The sequence below is a fragment of the Paroedura picta genome, chromosome 3 (genome assembly GCF_049243985.1).
Source record: "Paroedura picta isolate Pp20150507F chromosome 3, Ppicta_v3.0, whole genome shotgun sequence".
Lineage (NCBI taxonomy): Eukaryota > Metazoa > Chordata > Lepidosauria > Squamata > Gekkonidae > Paroedura > Paroedura picta.
Genome location: NC_135371.1, coordinates 143,934,283 through 143,954,998, shown reverse-complemented (window position 1 = coordinate 143,954,998; position 20,716 = coordinate 143,934,283). Strand labels below are relative to the sequence as shown.

Here is a 20,716-nt window from a genome sequence, read left to right as displayed (position 1 = left end):
AGCCTAAAATAACTGCGGCTGCCGGTGCGGCGGGGCTCCTGAAGACACCGCGGAAGTTCCCTCCGTCTCTGCCGCTCGGCTGCGCGCTCCATTTTAATCTGCTCTAAAGGGGCCGGCCGCTTCGCTGGAGCGCATTAGGCAGGAGAAACGACGGGGGGGGGGGGGGGAGACACGGCGACAGCTCCTTCTTCCACCGAGCCTGACGTCAGCGGATGTTTTAAAGGGAAAGGTCGTCCTGGCAAGAGTGGGAGGGGGGTGGGGTCTTTCTTTCTCCGCCCCCTTTTGGAGAGAGCGAGCGGAGAGGGGACGTCGACAGAAGGTGGCGCGTCCCCTTTAAGGTTGCCGCGGGGACCGTTCGCCTAGTGAGAGCGAGGCTCATTGACGTCAGGCCGGGTGGCGATTGGCGGAGGGAGCTGGATTTCCGGTGCGAGCGATTGCTGAGGAGGAGGAGGAGGCCGCCACAACTCGGGGCAGGGGGAGTGAGGAGAGGCCCAGGCGGGGAGTTGCGACTTGGCGCCCGAGGTAAACCCAAGTTGGGTCGCGGCTCCCCGCGGGCGGAGGGCTGCGCGGCCCAGAGGCGCGCGTCTGAGGAGAACGGGGCGCCGAGGGAGGCGGCGGGGGCCTCGGCGAGGGTGGGCGAAATCGCCGCCAAGGTGTGAGGGAGAAGAACGTTACGGGGAGGGGCGAATCCGGGGCTGCCTGCGGCGATGCCTTGGCGGAGTTGGGGGGGGGGCTGGGGGCTGCCGTTGCAGCCGGAGGCGATGGATCCTCGCCGGTGGAAGGCAGGCCTTCTGGATGCCTCGGGGGGAGTCGGAGGTGGTGACCAGCGCGGCCGGAGGCGAGGGAGCCTCGCAGGTGGAGGGCGGGGCAGGGTGAGGCTCCTCGCGATTGAGGGAGGGGGCAAGAGACAGATCGAGTGCCTGTGGGGGGGGGGTTGCCAATTGGCGGCGCTTGAATATGGGAGCTGTGGGTCGTGCAGGGAAGCGGGAGTTCATGGTGAATGGGGAGGGGGCCGCGATGAAGGAGGCTCTGTGGGGTGAGAAAACTCCCCTGCTGCGTGGACGGGGTGGCCTGCCACACCCCGTGGCAGTGGTGGCCCCTTGTCTGGAGTTGTGAGTTGCGGGCCTTGGTTCGAAGCCAGGACAGAAAACGGCGCCTAGTGCTGGCTGCTTGCAAAAGGCCTGTAGAATGGGGAGGAAACCCGCCCCCCCCCTTAAAAAAAAACCTGGGCATTATTTGTCCTGGGTTGTCTTAGATTTCGTGAACAGTGGCTGGGGTAGGGGTTGACTCCTTAAGTTAGGGCTGGTTTGCCGAGACAGCTCCGAGAAAAAGAGAGAAATGGTGCCAGAACAATTCTGAAGTACCTTAAACTACTACTTCTGTTTTAAATGCACTTATGTTGTGTTCATCTTTTTTTTTTTTTTAGTTTTTACAGCTTTTCACACGAAAGGGGTTTTTTCCCTCCCAGAAGTATGTAGTTCTTAGTTAATTGGGGAGAGTTGTCATCATAGTAAAAGTAGTTCAAAGCAGCCTAGATTTGCTGAACTCTTGAATAGGTGTTTATCTATCCTGGGGAAATGAACCACAGCTTAGTTTAGCTGCCTTCTAGCATAATGAATGTCGTAGACCTTTTATAGAAGGTACAAAAATGGTTCAGGACTACTCCAGGTTAGAGCTGTCAATCTTCAGATACAAAGGCATGCTAATTACAGCTGATACTTCAGAAAGTAATTAGAATCCTTAGAAATTCAGAACTTTTTCAAGCTGTTTTAGTGATATTTAGTACTTTCAGGATATTGTTGTTTTGCTGTTTAAAACTTTAATGCAATATGGCAAGGGTCAATTTAGCACGTCAATTATCTTTCTGTGAGAAAAGTAGCCCCCTCATCCTTTTATTTAACAGTCCATTGACTCAGGGATCTTGGGCAGAATCAGTCTTAGAAATCCCATGTTCTGTTTACATCCTTTCATAGGAAAATTAATGTGCAATACTATTGGAGTGGCTGTAAATGTACTTTTGCAGAGTGCTTCGCGGATGTGTGTCTTTTATACTAGGATTACCTAAACCTTGTCACTAAATTGTAATTTCCAGTTTGTGAGGGAATCTTGTAAAACCAGAGCACTGTGCAAAGGTGATATTTTGTGTATATTTTCATTAAAATAAATTTTTGAGGCCTCATTATATTATGCAGAACTGAGCATACAGTCATTTTCCAGTTGTGTTTGAGCGCTGTTGCCTGATGCTGTCTATCAACAGTATGAAACTTTTTCCATAGAATAATTTGCAGCCGGTCCTGGAGTCACAGAATAACTCTTGAACAGTTGATTAAGGCCTTTATTGTTGACATTCATTATGCACATTGTGAAAATGAAAGGAGCAACTGTAGAACTTCTAAGGCATCCTAATGTAAATGCAACAAATGCTTGTTATTTGACTAGAAACAGGTGTGCCATAATCTTTAGACTCATTGCAGGGTTTACAGTTAACAACAATGTGATGTGTTTGGAACTGTGGCAGTACAGCATTATCTTTAGCCCTTGTATAATCCTCAGGAACAGAAATCAGAGGCACAAGTTTGTTATCACAAGAATAGTGCCATGCAGTGACTCTAAATCTGTCACCTAGGAAGACATGTATTAATAGGCCAGTAACACTTGGGAGTTTGTTATTCACTTTCTTACTTCCTTCCTTCTTGAAAGGTGATACTGGGATCAACATCCTCTCCTTGAAATTCTATTCATACCTGTAGTTGTTGCTGTTATTTCCCCTTCAAGTAAGTGTTGAGTAGTTGCCTTGCTTCTAATTTTGGAGAATATTGTTTTAAATATGTGTTTGAATGACTGACTTGCTTAGAGCTTTAGTTCTCTTATCCATTTATGAAGAAAACTTACTGACGATTTTTGTTAGTAAACTATGACATTTACCTACTGTTAAAATTCTGCCCAGGATGCTGATGGTTTTATACCTCGATCTTTATTTATATAATAATTACATTTATATAACGCCCTCTCCTGAGGCTAAGGGCGGTTTACATGGAACATGAAATAACTGTACATCACTCATTTTTTTACATATTGAATAGAACAAACAACAACAGTGGTAACGTTAATAGTATAACAGAACGATAAACAGCTCCATGGTTGTCCAAGACATGTGCATGGATTCCTGGGAGGGAAAGTTCAGGGGGTTCAGAAGGTGTTATTGCTTCTAGTCGACCTCCACCAAAAGCGAATTATGAGAATTAGCGTGTGGTTTTGAGTGCAACTAGTGATATTTCTAGCTAAGAGCTATGCATAAGTCTTCACTTTTGTTGTTGTTGTAGTGTTTTCTTCATGTACTTTTTGCCCAGAGAGCAAGCACGTGAACTAGGTTGCTGGCAGCATATGTTTTTATTGCTGCTAATTAGTTGCCCCTGTAGATAAATTAGTAACTGGTTGCTGACAACATTAATGTGCAGTGACCACACAGCTGGTCATCTCTTGGAATATTTCAAATATGTCTTCCTTTCATACAACAGCAATGGCGACTTCTGCCAGCACCGCCAGTGAAGAGGAGCGTAGCCTTCGTGAATGTGAGCACTATGTTCAAAAACATAATATCCAGCCGCTCCTGAAGGATTGCATCGTCCAGCTATGTACAGTGCGACCCGAGAGACCTATGGGATTCCTCCGGGAATACTTTGAAAGACTGGAGAAGGTAAAAATAAACTTGGAAAATGGCAGAGAATGACAAAATGTTATGCAGCCTCTCTCAAAATAACTTAATAACATTTTGGCCTGAAGTGATCAACATTTGAACTGTTTAAAAAAGTGGAGTACAAAAAAAGCAGTGTACCAGAACTTCTTTCTAATTTAGTGTGGGGGAACATCTGTACAACAATGTTTTTATAAACTGAGGAGAAAAAAATGAGCTATGCAAAAGTTCTTCAAAGAAACTGGAACCACTTCTATATATAAGATATTAAATGCTGACTTGCATGCATGGCAAAATTACATCTTTGTGCATCTTTGAGAGCTTTTGATGTAGAATAAATAGCCCTTTTCTGTCAAAGTGTGCAGGAAAAGACTCTAAACCCAAATAAAAGCAGCACCATAGCCAAAAGTTGGAAACAAGCAGGGGGTGATTCTGCTCCTGTCAAGAAAATAGGAAAGACTTTAAGGTCCTAGTAGCAGGATGGAGTGCCTTCTGAGATGTTGCTGCTGCACTTGTATAGTTTAGAGATGTTCAGATGAACCTTTTCTAGTGAGAAAGGACTGTAATGATTAAGCAGTGAAATATAGTTACTATTTTTTGATCGTCAAGTAGAATATAAACTTCAGTAATGCGGTTTTCCTTACACAGTAGAAAAGCTCTCCAGGTTTTGACTTCTGTGTACATGTCATAAAGTGAAACAGAAATGATATTTTACTTGAGTCATAGTAATTATGTATTTAGTTTAACGAAGCCATAATCCAATAAAAATGCCAGATCTGCAGCCATAAAACTCTGTACCTCTAGCTTACATTTCAAAATGTATAGGCTCTTTTCACCTAAAGTTCCGCTATCAAGGTTGAGACGGTCATTTGTGAGCGCAAGTGCAGGCACTCCTGTGATACACATTGTAAACTGTAGGACGGCTTGTTAAGGGCCTAATCTACATGAAGCTTGAGAAGAGGAAAAATCAACTACTTCACCCCTTAACATTGCAAGCACTAGGGGTCAGTAGAAGATTTTCGTACCTGTTTATTACCAGGACTCTTTCAGCGGCATAAAATGTGAAGCTGCCACAGTATCCTAACCTCAGTGTGCATTGGCAGTAAGAAAACACAAATTTTAATATATAAGGGGGAAATATGTCAGTATTTGACATTTGTTTTATCGACTAGTCCAAAGGGACCTTGGCATAAACATTAAAATATGATTGCTGTGCTTACATGGCATACTGTCAGAATTTTTAGTTTCAGTATTTTCACACTGAAAAAGATAGCCATTACAGAAAGAGCATAAACTGAAACTGAGTTGGGGATTGAAGTGTTTGACCAGGGAACACTTAACTTTTCTTTATTTTGGCTATCAGGTCATATCTGATCCCTGTGGGGTTTTCAGGGCAAGAGATGTTCAGAAGTGGTTAGCCAGTGCCTGCTTCTGCCTCATGACTCTGAACTTCCTTGGTGGTCTCCCATTCAAATGCAAACCGGGGCTGACCTTGCTTAGATTCTAAGGTCTAATAAGACTGGGCTAATTTGGGCTTATTCAGGTCAGGGCAAGTTTATACATGTATTAACATTAAAATTCTATAATGTGTTTGAGGACAGTATAATGTCCAGTAGTGCTTTCATCTTCCTATTCATTTGGTGAGGGCGAGCCAATTATGCTTCAATAATATTCTAGTATTTTCCTTAATTTTTTTAAAGTAACAAGTAGGACTAAAATAGTGGGACATAATTGGCCTCTATTAGTCTTGAAAAATGCAAGAAATGTGAAAGGCTACAGAGTTGCTTGCAGTTTTGATTATTTAATATTTCTTTAGTGCATACTGGGCAACCGCATGGCAGAAGAGGTGTTGATTATTAATCCAGTGATTTTGGGTGGCTGTGCAAATGGGCTACCAAAATATTTTTCTGTTGTACTTTGACTGTTATGTCATAAACAGCTTCTATCATTACTGTGTCAACATTCTTTTGGATGAGGTGGTCAGTAGCATTCGTACCATGGCTTTAAGGTAAATTATTAGACAAATGTAGCAATTGTCACCAGTAGTAATTGTAATATGAATATTTTTTCATAGAGCACAGAATTGAAAGAATGTGTACTTTGTCTTGCATGTAAGCAGCATTATGTTCAGATTTTGTAGTTCTATATTTGCATTTTCAGTTTAGCCTTTATGAATGTACTAGAAATTAAGCCCGCTGTAGCTAAAATACAGCGGGCACTAGTGGATTGGGAAGAATAAGGGAGGAAATGAAGGTAGAAGAGGGAAGGAGGGATGAGAGTGAGAAAGGAGGGCAGGGGGAGGGTGAAGGGATGAATAAAAGGGAGACAGGAAGGAAGTCAGAAAGTCCGAAAGACAGGAAGGGGGAAAGAGAGCAAGTGAGAGGGACAGAGAGAGAGGTAGAGGAATTGACCACTTGGCCCCTGAGTGGCACTAGGAGGGGCAAATCAGGAGCTGCTTCGAGTTTTTATCATGGACAGACTCCGCCCCTTTCTCCTCCCACTTAGCCCTTAGGGCTTTATTAATACCACTCCGCAGGAGCGGTTACAGATATAAAAACATAGTTGCTATTATGACTAATGGTCTATCCCAGTGGTCCTCAACCTTTTTCAGGTTGCGGAACGCTGCCAAGCAATGGGGGGAGAGGGTGACCCGGGGCCCCGCGCATGCGAGGCAGCCCCACGGAAAGGCGTATACTTGGACCTGCCATGCATGTGCGCTTGCGCCCCAGGTCCGCGCATTTGCGCCACCGGTGTGCTGGTGGCCGTGCCTCCCCCTCCCCCCGCAGCGAGAAGCTTGCCAGGCCACAAGCTAATCAGCTGCGTTGATGGCCGATTTGCTTGCAGCCTGGTGAGCTTCTGGCTGCGGGGAGAGGGAGCTGCGGCCTGGTGCCGAAGCTCTCGCGGTCCTGCACCGGGCTGCAGACCGGGGGTTGGGGACCACTGGTCTAGCCCACTTTATATTCTGATTTGAGCCAAAAGTCATGCTATGCAGTCTCCTAAAACAAGGCAAGTGATTGTGTGAACTTTGTGCAGATGGAACTCTATATTTCTTTTAACTAATACTGTAAACTAGTGCTGTTAGCGTAATCTGTGCAATCAGCTAAAATCAGTTGATAATTTAGATGATGGAAGTTCTCTTTTAATATAATAAATACTTCAGATTCTGAACAGTAGTTGCTGTTGATTAAACTGCAGATTCTCCTGCATTCCCTTCCCAAACAAGCCTGGTTGTCTGGACTTGTCTAATATATTTTTGTAAGAGAAAAATTAAACCTTGATCTTCAAGAACCATGATAACTTAAGCACATAAAAATGAATTAGGTGTTCTAGACTGTTTTTAATGAAAAAGTTAAAAGGGATGTTGTACAGCAGTGGTCCCGAACCTTTTTTCAGCTGGGGACCGGCAGGGCAACTGCCCCGCCCGCGCAGCGCGCATGTGCGGCGAGGCCCTGATTCCCTCTCCCCCCCCTCCCGCAGTAAGAAGCTTCCCGGGCCGCAAGCTTGCGGCCTGGGAAGTTTTTTACTGTGGGGGGTGGGGGGTGGGGAGAGGGAACTGCGGCCCGGCGCTCTGGCCTTCGCGGCCCAGTACTGGGCCGCAGACCGCAGGTTGGGGACCACTGTTGTACAGTATATATGGCCACCCCCCCACCCCAGTTAATACTACAGTTTACAAATGACCTTCTAGTTTTTGGTGGAATTTTCAAAAAATTGTAATAAAGGGGGCAAATCACTGTTAGCATGATTCTAAGCATGCAGTGTTTAATTTGTTAACTTAATAAACAGCTAACCACTGTCTTCAAGTTTTTTTCAAGACTGTACTTTTCTATTGAGGTGTTTTCCGCTGTACAGACTATTTATCATTTATTATATTTGTCATCATAGTAAAAGTAGCTCAAAGCAGCCCAGATTTGCTGAACTCAAAGGACAAAAGGCGGATCCAGACAGCAACTGGTAGCCAGTGCAGCACGGGCTGGATATGGGCCCTCCAAGATGTCCCAGAGAGGACCCTAGCAGCTGCATTTTGCACCAGCTGTAACTTTTGGATCAAGCCTAAGGGAAGGCCCGCGTAGAGCGAGTTACAGAAATCTATTCTAGAGGGGACTGTCGCATGGATCACTGTGGCCAGATGTTCAGAGGACAGGTAGGGCGCTAGTAGCCGAGCTTGGCAAAGATGGAAAAATGCTTGGGTGGCTGCCTTCTTGACCTGAGCCTCCAATGTTAACGAGGCATCAAAGGTCACTCCCAAATTCCTGGCCTGGGACGTGATGGCCAGTTGCGTCCCTGCCAAGGTGGGTAAATGTGCTTCCAGTCCTACCCCCCAACCACAGGACCTCCGTCTTGGAGGGGCTGAGTGTCAGGCGATTCTGCTCAAGCCATCCAGCCACGGCTTCCAAACATCTGGCAAATAGTTCTGAGGGAGAGTCCGGGCAGCTGTCCATTAGGAGATACAGGTGGGTGTCATCCGCATACTGATGACAACCCAATTCGTAGCTCCACACCAGCTGGGCCAGAGGGCACGTAAAGATGTTAAACAAGGTGGGGGAGAGAACCGAACCCTACGGGACCCCACGTGGGAGCCGCACAGGTCTCGATAACTCCTCCCCCCCACCACCACCCTCTGGGTCTGGAGAAAGGAGCGTATCCAGCACAAGGCTCTGCCAGGTGTCCCCGTCACAGCGAGGCGGCTAGCTAGTAGTTCGTGGTCAACCACGTCGAACGCGGCTGACAGATCTAACAGAACTAACACAAATGAGCCGCCCTGATCCAGCTGGCGACAGAGGTCATCCGTCAGGCTGACCAGCACTATCTCTACCCCGTGGCCAGGATGGAAGCCAGACTGGTATGGATGTGAGACTGGGCGGTAGCTGGCCTGGTCCCGCGGGTCCAGAGATGTTTTTTTCAGGAGAGGACAAACCACTGCCCCCTTAAGCAGCTCCGGAATCTCCCCTGATTGGAGGGAGCAGTTGACAATTTCCATGAGCTGCTCTCCTATCCGAAGACCCCCTCCTTTGAAGAGACAAGACGGACAAGGGATCAAGAGGGTAAGTGGTAGCCCTCACCTTCCCTAGCAACCTGTCCACTTCAGGTAAAGAGAGCCGCCTGAAGCCATCAAACATCATCTCCAAAGGCGGCCAACAGGCCTCCAGTTCATTTACTCTATCAACCGTAGCGGGAAGTTCGAGGCAGAGTGACAAGACTTTATCCGCAAAATAGCTCACTAATGCCTCACAGCCAAGATCCAATTTCCTAATATTTTGACGCCCTTCCTCGAGGGCGGTAAGAGACTGAACTACCCTAAATAATTGGGCTGGATGAGAGCTTGTGGATGCAATTTCCATGGCAAAACATTCACATTTTGCCGCTTTCAGTGCCATCTCATACACCCTCATAAACATGCAATAAGATGTTCTTGCGGCTTCGTCCTGATTTTTCCACCACACTCACTCTAGTTGTCTCAATTCCCTCTTCTTCTTCCAGAGCGCCCCCATATACCACAGTGCCCATTTGAATCGAGGGCAGAGAGGACATACAGGGGCAGGCATGTCTGTAGCAGCCGACAGGTGGGACTGCCAGTCCTCCACCATGGCCAACGAGTTGCCAGGAGGCATCGGGTCCCACAGAGCATTCTGGAATCCAATAGGATCCATAACTCTCTGCGGGCGGACAAAAATATGCGGAATCTTGAGCCAGGCTGCAGGGCGTAGTGGTCTGACCATGGAATGACCAAAGTCACATCCAGATCCACCTCTATCCCCGCACCAAAAATCAGGTCAAGGGTGTGCCCAGCTTGATGCGTGGGCCTGGCAACAAATTGCGAAAGCCCCAGTGTCGCCATGGCCGACATCAGGTCTGAGCCATAACCTGAGGGCACCGCGTCCGCATGGATATTGAAGTCCCTGAGGATTAATAGCCTCGGAAACTGCTATGTCCAGGCAGCTGCCTCCTCCAGTAAGCTCGACAGGGCATCTGGTGGCACCTTGGGCGGACGGTATACCAACCAGATGGCCAAACTTTTGACCGAGTCCATGCTAATGCCGACTCCTGACAAGAAGATGAATACTGTAGAAATACAGATAAAATGTGCTGGCTTAAAGTAGTGGTCCCTGTGACTTAACAGAGCAAAAACAATATTGTTGGTTTGCTCCGTGAATATAGTGGTGCACAGATAAACAGGGCTTCCTAGATTTGGGAGTGGCATAACAGCTTGCATACAAGCAAGAGAATTTATGAATAGAGATAATTTCCCTCATGCTATGCCAGGCAGTTTACAAGCAGCAACACATGAGAAATCCCTCCACTCACTAGGGTTGTCTTGGGATACTGAGCAAGATCAGGTTGGTATAGTGGTTAGGAGCACAGACTTCTAATCTGGCAAGCCAGGGTTGATTCCCTGCTTCTCCACATACAGCCAGCTGGGTGACCTTGGGCTCATCACAGCCCTGATAGAGCTGTTCTGACCGAGCAGTGATATCAGGGCTCTCTCAGCCTCACCTACCTCACAGGGTATCTGTTTTGGGGAGAGGAAAGGAATGCAAGTGTAAGCTGCTTTGAGACTCCTTCAAGTAGAGAAAAGTGGCATGTAAGAACCAACTCTTCTTCTTCTAGTTATAAAGAAGAAGTAAAATGTTTTTTAGTCAAAGATACGGAAATATGCTGCATACACAATTCATTGTCTGTTATAGCATTCTATGAGGCTGCAAATGGTTGGGCAGAATGATAAATGGAATCCGTTTCCTTCCTTCTGCCACTATAACTGAAAGTTGTAAATCTGGTATTTATCTGTTCTGCCTGCAGTTACAGACCTGTTGCTTGTACACATTCCTGAGTTAATTCTAGCAAGAGAATCTGCCACTGTTTCAGAGTTAGAGCAGGACTGTTAGGGAATATTCATTTTCAGCTGTGGTCTTATTTTGGCCTTAGTTTTAGCTTAACTGTGGCTACTTCAGGAATGTCTTAAAGCCTAATCTGTTTCTGTTTTCATCTTTTGAAAGTTCAAGCAAGCAGAATTAGTTGAAGAAAATTCTGAATTGAAATTACATCATTTAAATTACTTGCGCTAAACCTTTATAATGGTACCATAAATTATCTAGCTATAGGGAGGGAGAAGTGTTCAATGCTTGAAGAGCAACACTGAACAGACCACTCTGCCTAGGGTAACATGCATATTAAGAGTAAGTCACCAGAAGTACATTCTGTATTGCATGTTGGCTTTGTTTTTTACTATATAGGACAGTCCTTCATTCCTTATGTATAAAGGAATAAAGCATGTTGATATCTAATGAGCTCATTTTTTCTCCCTTGAGGTCAGGATAACATCCTGATGGGTGTTTCTCACCTCTCTTTCAGGGAGGCAGGACAAACTTTCTGTCTCCTGTTGGTAAAGGCCCTCCTTCAGTCTTCCTCCTGCCTCGAGAGAAGAGCAGTTGGACAAGGCATCTACTTTTTCTGTGCACTTCAATTCCTGTCTTTTACCTTCTCCTTAGTGCTCAATCTCTACCCTACCTCCCCTGACCTTCTGCTTTCCCACTCCACTGGTCTACTGTCGGATCAAGAGTGGGAGAAGAAAAGACGTATTACTTGTTCCTGCATTTTTCTATTGTGCTGGCTTTTTAAAAACACCCTGCTGTTGGGGTGCAGTGGAGGAGGGAAAGCAAAATGATGGCTTTTCCTCAGAAGATGAATAATGAATGTCAGTTGTCTCCGGAAGGCCAGTGTAGCCCAGGGATGCTACTATGGCATCGGTAAAGAGTAGCATAGCAGATAGGGCTCAGGTAGAGTTGAGGGAGCTGTTGGCTCCTGAAAGGAAGAAAAAGCCTGCCAAATGACCACAGTGTACCCACAGCAATAAGAGGAGAGATTATTGTTCTGGAGGTGACCAGCCTTCTGACAAAAAACCTGCTGGTCCAGAACTGCTCCAAATCGCTGATGACTAGGCTAGGGGTGCTGGTAATGTTATGGCTGCCCCAGGACCGTTCAATTTACCACCAGAATTTTTTCTTTATTTACAGAATTCCATGAGGGCTGCAGTTTCTAACACAGTGGGGGCAGCGATAGCAAACTTTTGTTCCCAAAATATTCCCATGACACACCAGGCTACTTTCTTCTGCTCCCCCTCCCCAACTCCCTCTGTGCATAGGGAAAGGGAAGTTCCCATGTTTCTAACCAGACCAGATGGCCAACAAAGGCTGCTAAAAAAGGAGGTTACTGCATACCAAGGCATTCTGACTCTGAGGATGATGAGATCAGATCCAATGACAGGGGAAAAGGAGAGTTTATTTCAAATAAAGAACAAATGGAACCAATCCAGGATCCTCAAAAACCAAAATGTTTCTATAACTTTGAGGATTTTCAGTTCCTTTTGTCCAAGCCATGGCCTCGGCTCCTGAGTCATCTTGTAAAGAGACTCACAACTACTATGGCTCTAAGGGGTCTGGGGAATATTTTGCAAAGCTTGAATGTACTCAACCAATTTCCCTATGCCAGAGTTGTTTGAGAGGAAAATCTGACCCAAATGGGAAAAGCCTCTGATAACTAAACAATTTTCTTCCTTCCTAAACAAAATGTATACTCTCCCTGTTCATGTAGAGTCTGTGCTCCAGGTCCCTGCCATAGATGGGACAGTCGCCACTCTTCAGTCACCTGGACTAGTTTCTGAGGATGGGGAGGGGCTACCTTAGAGATAGCCTGGACACTCCGAGTGATAGAACATCTTCTCTTGTAAAAGCCATAGAATCAGTTCCCTCAGCAGAATGGGGGTCATGGGTTTATTCACTATTCTTTACAGTCCCTAAAAAGAACAGGGACTAGAGAGCTATTTTGGACCTTCAGTTCATGGACAGCTTCATTGCCCTCAAGTGTTTCCTCATGGAACTCTGCAACAGAACAAATTCCTCACCTCCCTAGATCAGCTGTCCCCAAGCCCCGGTTTAGGGATCGGGACCGGTCCATAGATTAGTTGGGACCGGGCTGCGCCTCCTCCTCGTCTTCCTCCTTGACTACTGCCTCAGGGGCTGCCCTGCCACTCTGCCACCGGCTCACCTTTGGTGCTCTCCAGAAGCCACCATGGCTGAGGCTCCCCCTTTGCGTGGCACTGTGCAGCTGCTGCTGGCAGCGCCCCCCAGTGGGTGGCGGGAAGACAAGGGTGCCAGCGGGAAAGCAAGCGAAGCAGTGGCTCAGGCAGTGGTGACGTCCCTCGGCAAAAGGCTACCCCCCCCCCCGGGCCTCAGTAAAATTGTTAAGCGTTGACCAGTCCCCGGTGATAAAAAGGTTGGGGACCACTGCCCTAGACCTCCAAGAGGCGTACTTCCATATCCCATACTTTCCCTCACACAGGCATTTTTTGTGTTTCACTATTGGGAATCAACATTTTCAATACAGGCCCTCACCTTTGGCCTATCCACAGCCCCATGATGATTGTTTTTGAAGGTGTTGGTGAATGTGATGGTTCTCCTATGGCAGGAGGGGATCCACATTCACCCTTATATTGGTGTTTTGCTCATTTGAGCTCCTTCTCTAAGTCTGTCCAAGGCCTTCACCCAGAGATCTGTTCAAAAGTTGGAATCCTTCGGGTTCCTGGTGAACAATGAAAGAAGCTTGTTGACCCCTTCTCAATGACTGGAACATCTCAGGGTTATTATAGACACAACTGGCCTTGCCTTTTTCCTTCCCCAAGCAAAGAGACCAGGCAGCATGCCTTAGCAACTCTCAGGGCCAAATGCTTTTGATTAATGCCACTCTTGAGCCTCATGGGTCTATTAGTTTCCAAATCGAAAACAAAACAGTGGGACCATTTTTATGCTCTACCTCTGCAAGGTGCACTACACCCTTTCCAGGAAAAAGATCAAGGAAGATGGATGTCTGTCAGGTGCTCATTCCATTCCACTCAGGTGCCTTTTCGAATCCCCTCTCAGCTTCCTTCTTCTTCCCCCTCCCCTTTTATCCCTCTCTCCAGGAGGGCTCTGCTCAGAGGTGTTAAAACCATAAGTCGCCCTGGTCGCTGCCTTCCTTCCCCCCTTTCCTTCCTGTCTCCCAGTGGTGGGATCTGCTGCTCCGCTCTGAAATGTTATACGCATGAGCAGATGGTCCTGCTCGGCTCCAGCATTTAGCACCCGGCTGGGTTTAAACACTTCCCCTCGGGAAAGGTTTTCTGGCTCTCCTGCTGGGGGGGGGGTCCTACTCATGTGACTATAAAACCTGGGTCCAATCTAAGAGCAGTGTCGCAGTCTATTTTCCTATTCTACGTGTTACCTTAGCTAAGTGTGTGTTCTGTGTTCAATAAAACTAACTTTCTGGTGAAATGCCGGGCGTCGGTAGTAACTGAGTTGGGATATCAAAGAAGGGCTCCACAGCGGCACTATCTGATTGGTTCGTGACAATGTCCCTGTCACTTTGTCCTAGCATGCCGAGCTGAGTCTTTGCAAGTGGACATCTCACAACAACCTGAGTCATGGCAAGACGTTTTTAGTTCTGAATCCACTCCCAAGTCTTCACAGATTTCAGTTCACGAGGGAGGAGGTGTGGGAGCTCTTGTGAATTCCAATCTCACCCAAGGCACCTATTCCAAGGTGAAGTAGTGCCTTCCCAACAACACGTTAAAACTGAGAGCAAATTTTCTAGACTTGAAACCTTCAAATCAATGATTGCCAGCACCCATGTGATTGTGCATACCAACAAGGTGGCTGCAAAGGCCTACTTGAATCATCCTGGAGGGTCCTGTTCTGATAATTGGTCAGAAGCTAAAGGACATTTGATGTGAACAGAGAAAAACCTCACTTCCCTGAGAGCTGAACATGTAAAGGGTATTTTCAATGCCCATACTGACTGGCTCAGCCCACAGCCAGTATAGGAAGCAGAGTGGGCTCTTAACCCAAAGGCCTTCCAACTAATTTCAGTCCACTTTGGTGTCCCAGTCTTTGACCTCTTTGCTTTCCACCTGAGCAATCAAGTTCCCAGGTTTTGCTCCCAATATTTTCATCCCAAGACTGAAACAAATGCCCTGTCAGGCATTTGGAGAAGAGTAACAAGTGGAATGCCCCAGGGATCTGGCCCGTGTCCTGTGTTGTTCAACATATTTATAAATGATTTGAATGAGGGATTAGAAGGGGATACTTATTGTATTTGCAGATGATACGAAACTGAGAGGGATAGCAAACAACAGAAGACAGAATCAGGATAACCATCTTTAAACCCCTCCCCCTGCTCCAGAGGAGCGGGAGGAATAAAAGAGTAAGGGCATGTGGGGAGGAGTTAGGGCGGGCCCTGTCCATGATAAAAACTCGGGGGGCCCAATCAGGAGCCGCAAAGCGGCTCCTGATTGGGCCCCCCAAGTGTCCATCCAAGGCCAAGCGGCCAATGGGGAGCCGCGCGCCCGAGCCTCGCTTGCCCTGGCTGGGGAGTCACCAGACAGACAGAAGACGCTGCCTGCCCGGTGAGTCCTCCAGCCGCCCTCCTCCCACTAGGGAAAGGAGCAGGGACGCCGCGTCGAAGGAGGGAAAGGAAGGGAAAGGAGCAGGGACGCCGCGTTCGCGGCAGCGAAGGAGCGGCCGGGCTCGGCAGAAGCCTTCCCCACTCACTGCCCCCTTTCTCCGGCTTCTGCCGGACCCGGGCGCTCCTTCGCGGCAGCGAGGGAGCAGCCGGGTTCGGCAGAAGCCTTCCCCGCCCACCGCCCCCTTTCTCCGGCTTCTGCCGGTCCCGGGCGCTCCCTCGTGGCAGCGAAGGAGTGCCCGGGGCCGGCAGAAGCCTCGCCGGCCCTCCCCAGCCAGGCCACTCCAGCAGCCAGGAGAAGCCTCCGGAAGACCTGCCAGTGGGGGGGGGGCTGCGCAGCCTTCTCCCGCCCGCCCTAGCGCCCATTTTCCCCTTTAAAATGGGCTTTATTCCTAGTATTATAATAATTGATCAAAGTTATGCGCTGTCCAATATTTTGAGCCCACTTCATTATTTTCTTTGTCTCAGACTCAAATTACAATAGCAAATTTTTATATCAACAATAAACCATTTTTCATAAGCAGTTTTTCTATCAGGCAACCACCTTCTTTCTAAATTTTTCTTTCAGAAACTGATAATTAGCCAAGGTATATTCTTTCCTTAACAGTTTGCCCCTCTTTTACTTCTTTATCCACCATATTCTCACAACTTAGGCTGTCTATTTTCTTTCTTGCATATGAAACAAGACTAATATCAAAGCCCTTTTCATCAGAGACATTTTAAAAACAGTCTCTAGAAATAGACAGTGGATAGGAGTGCTCCTGCAGGGCAGGGCAACTCAGCCAGAGAGCTGGACCACCCAGACCAGTGCAGCCGGCTGGCTCCCCCCACTTCCTGGTGGGCAGAAGGCCTGGGAGTGTGGAGGCCCATCCAGGTGAATTAGGCTGCTGGCACGGCCACGCAGCCTCTTCTTCCCCCTCTCTGGTTTACCTTTCTGCCAGCTCTTCTGCCACCTGCCAGATGCCTAGAAGCAGCACAAAGGATGATAATGGGGTGGGGAAGGTCCACAATTGACCCTTAGTGTGGGAGTTCCCTCTCCCTATCGGGTGCATATCCCTCACTGAGGGCCAATCAAGGTGGGTTTTGCTCATTGCACTGTCTGCACGCAACTTGCATATTAGGACTGCAGATACAGATGAGCATTTATTAAAGAAGTCACTGTAGATTGAAGTTGTTAAAGTATCTCTACATTTGAACCATGTCTTTAGCAGCTATCTCTTATAATATGTCTGTGGGTTATTCTTAAATATTTCTTATCTCATAGGTAATTGTGATTTCCTTCTTTGGTGTCCATTATTTCTAAATTAAGATAGCTTCTTTGAGGGTCGATAATTCAATCTGTTATCCAGACTAATGCTGCTGCTTATTAATATAAAAAAAATGGGACTGCAAGGCCTCCATGTAATGATACTTAAACAAGAATTCTGTTTTGTTTAAGGCTTTGCATATTGCATTTTGAGCACTGATTAGAAGTAAAACCTACTTGGTTTTCAGCATGCATGCAAATGTGCTTGTGTAGTTGAATTAATCAAAGAATGCAAATACATAGCCCTGAGCAAAAGTTCTGCTTATTCAAATCTTCCATGGAATCTGGACCGTACTATTTCAAACAATGGTGTGCTTCTCCCCATAGCTTATTAAAAAGAGTTTGCTGGTGCCAATATGGAAAGATCTAAAATTTGAATGTTGAATACTCTTGCCAATATTTATCACTTCAGAACTAATCTGTTCCCAGGCAGAACAGCTGTATCTGTGTTTCTACATATAATTTATAATAGAAATGGAGGAGGGCTATCTTCTTTTTGCTCCCTACATTACTTGACTATTTTTCCCTGCAGGAAGAAACAAAACAGTTTATGAGTCAGCAGAAAGCAAGCTCTCGTACTGACTCACGCGAAGATGAGGTTTCACCACCACCACCGATGAACCCAGTAGTAAAGGGTCGCAGAAGGCGTGGTGCTATCAGTGCAGAAGTTTACACAGAAGAGGATGCTGCATCCTATGTTAGGAAGGTATTGGATCTAGCCATTCAAAAATGATTGGTGGAATTTCTCCTGTGCCTAGCCAGAATTACTAAGTTGAACTCCAACATCTCCCTTGATGTAATATGTCAGGGGTAGTCAAACTGCGGCCCTCCAGATGTCCATGGACTACATGGGTTTCATGGGAATTGTAGTCAATGGACATCTGGAGGGCTGCAGTTTGACTACTCCTGTAATGTGTAATGCACATTGCAGCTCGTCTACATAGATCTGAATTACTGCCAGGTTAGTAAAGAAATAGGAATGTGGAGGAGCCATTTATAAGTAAGAGTTGGACTGAAGTAAGCAATTCTTTCCTCTGTGGCGTTGATATTTGCCCAACTAACAAATTGTAACTTCTCCCATGAGAGAAATCATATCCCCTAGTGACACTTCTACTTTGTATTTTTCAAGCTTGTTCCAAGTTACCTGTTGTATGGATTTTCTATCTTGAGGAGAGAATGGCTAACAAGGAAAATTGATCAAAATGTATAGTTACTGCTTGTGCATATGGATTATTTAATTCCAGTTCTTCAAGTGTAACCTGTAATTTTGTGGACATCAGAATGGCAAAGCCGCCTCCTCTTGGTCTGCCTTTCTTCTCCACAAGGGAGGCAGGCATTGCACATGAAGTGAAGCCATCTTTTATCAAGGATATAGGTTCCTGTGTCTCTTGAAACACAATATCAGCTTCTACTTTGTACGTAGTTGCTAGAAAATGAGAGTTATAAATATGTTTGAATTCCACAAGGATATTTTAATAAGATGGAGTTTTAAATATACAGGTGAGAGAAGTAGAATTATTTAACTGGTGAATGCAGCAGAAATAATATCCTGGAATGGTAGAAATTTTATATATTAATTTTATAAATTAATATTAAATTTTATATATTAATTTATATATTAACTGAGTTCAACTATGTTGGTTCTCTTTATCCTAGTGACTGAATTAGTTTTCAGTGATAACCGTACAATCTAAATGATTGCATTTGGTACAGCATGTCTGGAGCTTGCACTGGATCATCAAGGGTACACCCCTGGATTTTCAGAGGCTAAGAACAAAACATTTCCCCCATATTGAGACTCTTGTAAGCAGTCTCTCCCTGTTAAGACTCTTGTGAACATTGAGTAGCCAGAAAGACGCCTAAAGATCTTCTACTCTACCAGTCCTGAGCTGTGGAGAGTAAACCTCAGTTTGGACAATTTCTGTCTTCTCTGTTTGCTGTGAGAATATAGCTGTAATTGCAAAATGTTTTTTATTTTTCAAATTGTTTATTTTTTAAATGAAGCTTCCTACTTGGAGATAACATCGTGTGACAAGTGGCCTTAATAGGGTAGAAGGGAGTGCGGTAGAGATGAAGGCAAAATTTTGGCTTTTGGTAGAAATTTGTTCACTTATGGATTTGTTTCTGTACTCTTTAATTGAAGTTGCTTGGTTCTTTCCCATTCTGTAGGTTATTCCAAAAGATTACAAAACTATGGCTGCTTTGGCCAAAGCTATTGAGAAGAATGTGCTTTTTGCTCATTTGGATGACAATGAAAGAAGGTAGGAAATAGTCTATTTTACTTCGTTTTTATATTAAGTTAAGCCAAATAAAGGCGTGTAGAACTTAAGATGTAGTTTTTAACATACCATACTGATCATTGATTGGCTCTGATATTATATATATTTATTTATATATATTATATATTTTAAATCTGCTGCTCTGATATTATAAATCTGCTGTATTTTTCTATCAAATTTTAACAATTTTATTTCACTGAGAAGATTTTCTAATTCTCACTTCAGCAGCTTTAGGGCCGGAGAGTGGCAAGATGCCACGTGGACACAACATGGACACTGTGGAGATGCAGTACTGGTCCAGAGATATTTGTAGATGAGGAAGGAAGTCAGCCATATTGATATCTGTATTTTACATTGCTTGTATATGTTAAATATTGAGAGTTGACAGGAAACCCTAATCTGTATTTAAAATTTACAGACCCAGTGCTTGTGCAATTATCATACTGCTTGTCAGAATACAGTGGAAGTCCATATTTCTTACTGAGTCTCAAGGCCAATATACCATATAAATCAGTGCAGACCAGCTCCTGGGTTTCTTGGAGGAAATTTAGTTGATCGATCCATGTCGGTCACATTTGACACGGTCGACCATTTGTTAGTCCACCATCTCACCAGAGCCAGGATTCAGGGGACAGCCCTTCAGTGGCTGCACTCCTTTCTCCAGAACCAGACACAGAGGGTGGCAATGGGGGAGAAGTTGCATCCCTACTGACTCCGTTGGGGGAGTCCCCCCCCCCCCCCAGTGTTAACATCTTCCTGCACCTTCTGACCTAGCTGGTCCGGAGTTATGGGCTGGGCTGTCACCAGTATATGAATGACACCCAGTTCTATCTCCTGATGGACGGCTGCCCAGACTCCCTCTTCAGCTACATCTGCCAGATGTTTGGAAGTTGTGGCTGTATGGTTGGAGCAGAGCCACATGAAACTCAATCCCTCCAAGATGGAGGTCCTGTGGCTGGGCAGGAAGGCGACAGATCAGGAAGTGTGCCTACCCACCATGGCCGGGATGCAGCTTAACGTCTCACCCTCAGCCAGGAATTTGGGTGTCATCCTGGATGCCTCCTTATTAATGGAGACTCGGGTCAGAGGAGTATTCCACATGGCATTTTTCCACCTGCGTCAGGCAAGGCTATTAGTGCTCTATCCTCGGATTTCCTGACTACGGTGATCCATGCATTAGTCACCTCCAGACTGTATTTCTGTAACTCGCTGTACACAGGCTTACCCTTGTGTCTGACCCGAAAATTGCAGCTGGTGCAGAATGAGGCTGCTAGAGTCCTCACAGAAACACCTTGGAGGACCCATATCCAGCCTGTGATGAGAGCTGGAGGAGGGAGTCTATTTTATCACTGCCAGGGGAGGGGGTTATTTGGTTTTATTATTGTTTTATGGGGATTTTATTCTGGGGTATTGAAAAAGAGTTGGTTCTTATATGCCACTTTTTTCTACCAGGAGTCTCAAAGCAGCTTACATTCACCTTCCCTTTCCTCTCCCCACAACAGACACCCTGTGAGGTAGGTGAGGCTGAGAGAGCCCTGATATCACTGCTCGGTCAGAACAGCTTTATCAGTGCTGTGGCGAGCCCAGGGTCACCCAGCTGGCTGCATGTGGGGGAGTACGAAATCAAACCCAGCTTGGCAGATTAGAAGTCCACACTCCTAACCAGTATACCAAGCTATTGATGTTACCTGCCATAAGCCAATCAGATGGGACATTTCATAACAAATATAGTAGGACTAGGATTACGACAATTTGAAACAAGCACAGACCTTACACATGATACATTAAACATTGTAGGAAGTTCCATTACAGAACTACAAAACATGCACAATTCATGTTATGCATAGTAGTATAGAGAATGAGATGGCTGTTTGGAGTCACTGAAGCGGTTGGTGCAAACTTAAATGGACTCCGGGGAATAGTAGAGGACAGGAAGGCCTGGAGGATCATTGT

General features: G+C 46.0%; 1 protein-coding gene across 2 annotated transcripts in view; it reads left to right on the top strand.

Annotated features, from left to right (window-relative positions):
• Nucleotides 1-333: 333 nt before the first annotated feature.
• The window catches only part of PRKAR1A (protein kinase cAMP-dependent type I regulatory subunit alpha), a 31,970-nt gene continuing 11,587 nt past the window's right edge, over nt 334-20,716 (top strand). Inside the window, exons 1-5 of one of the 2 annotated variants that reach the window (XM_077328357.1) lie at nt 334-522; nt 2,701-2,774; nt 3,519-3,697; nt 17,017-17,190; nt 18,654-18,745. In XM_077328357.1, coding sequence (XP_077184472.1) covers nt 3,521-3,697; nt 17,017-17,190; nt 18,654-18,745 — 443 coding nt within the window. In that variant the 5' untranslated portion in view covers nt 334-522; nt 2,701-2,774; nt 3,519-3,520. Of the gene's footprint in view, nt 523-568; nt 654-2,700; nt 2,775-3,518; nt 3,698-17,016; nt 17,191-18,653; nt 18,746-20,716 lie in introns of those variants that run through there. The other variant, XM_077328358.1, reaches the window with a different exon arrangement.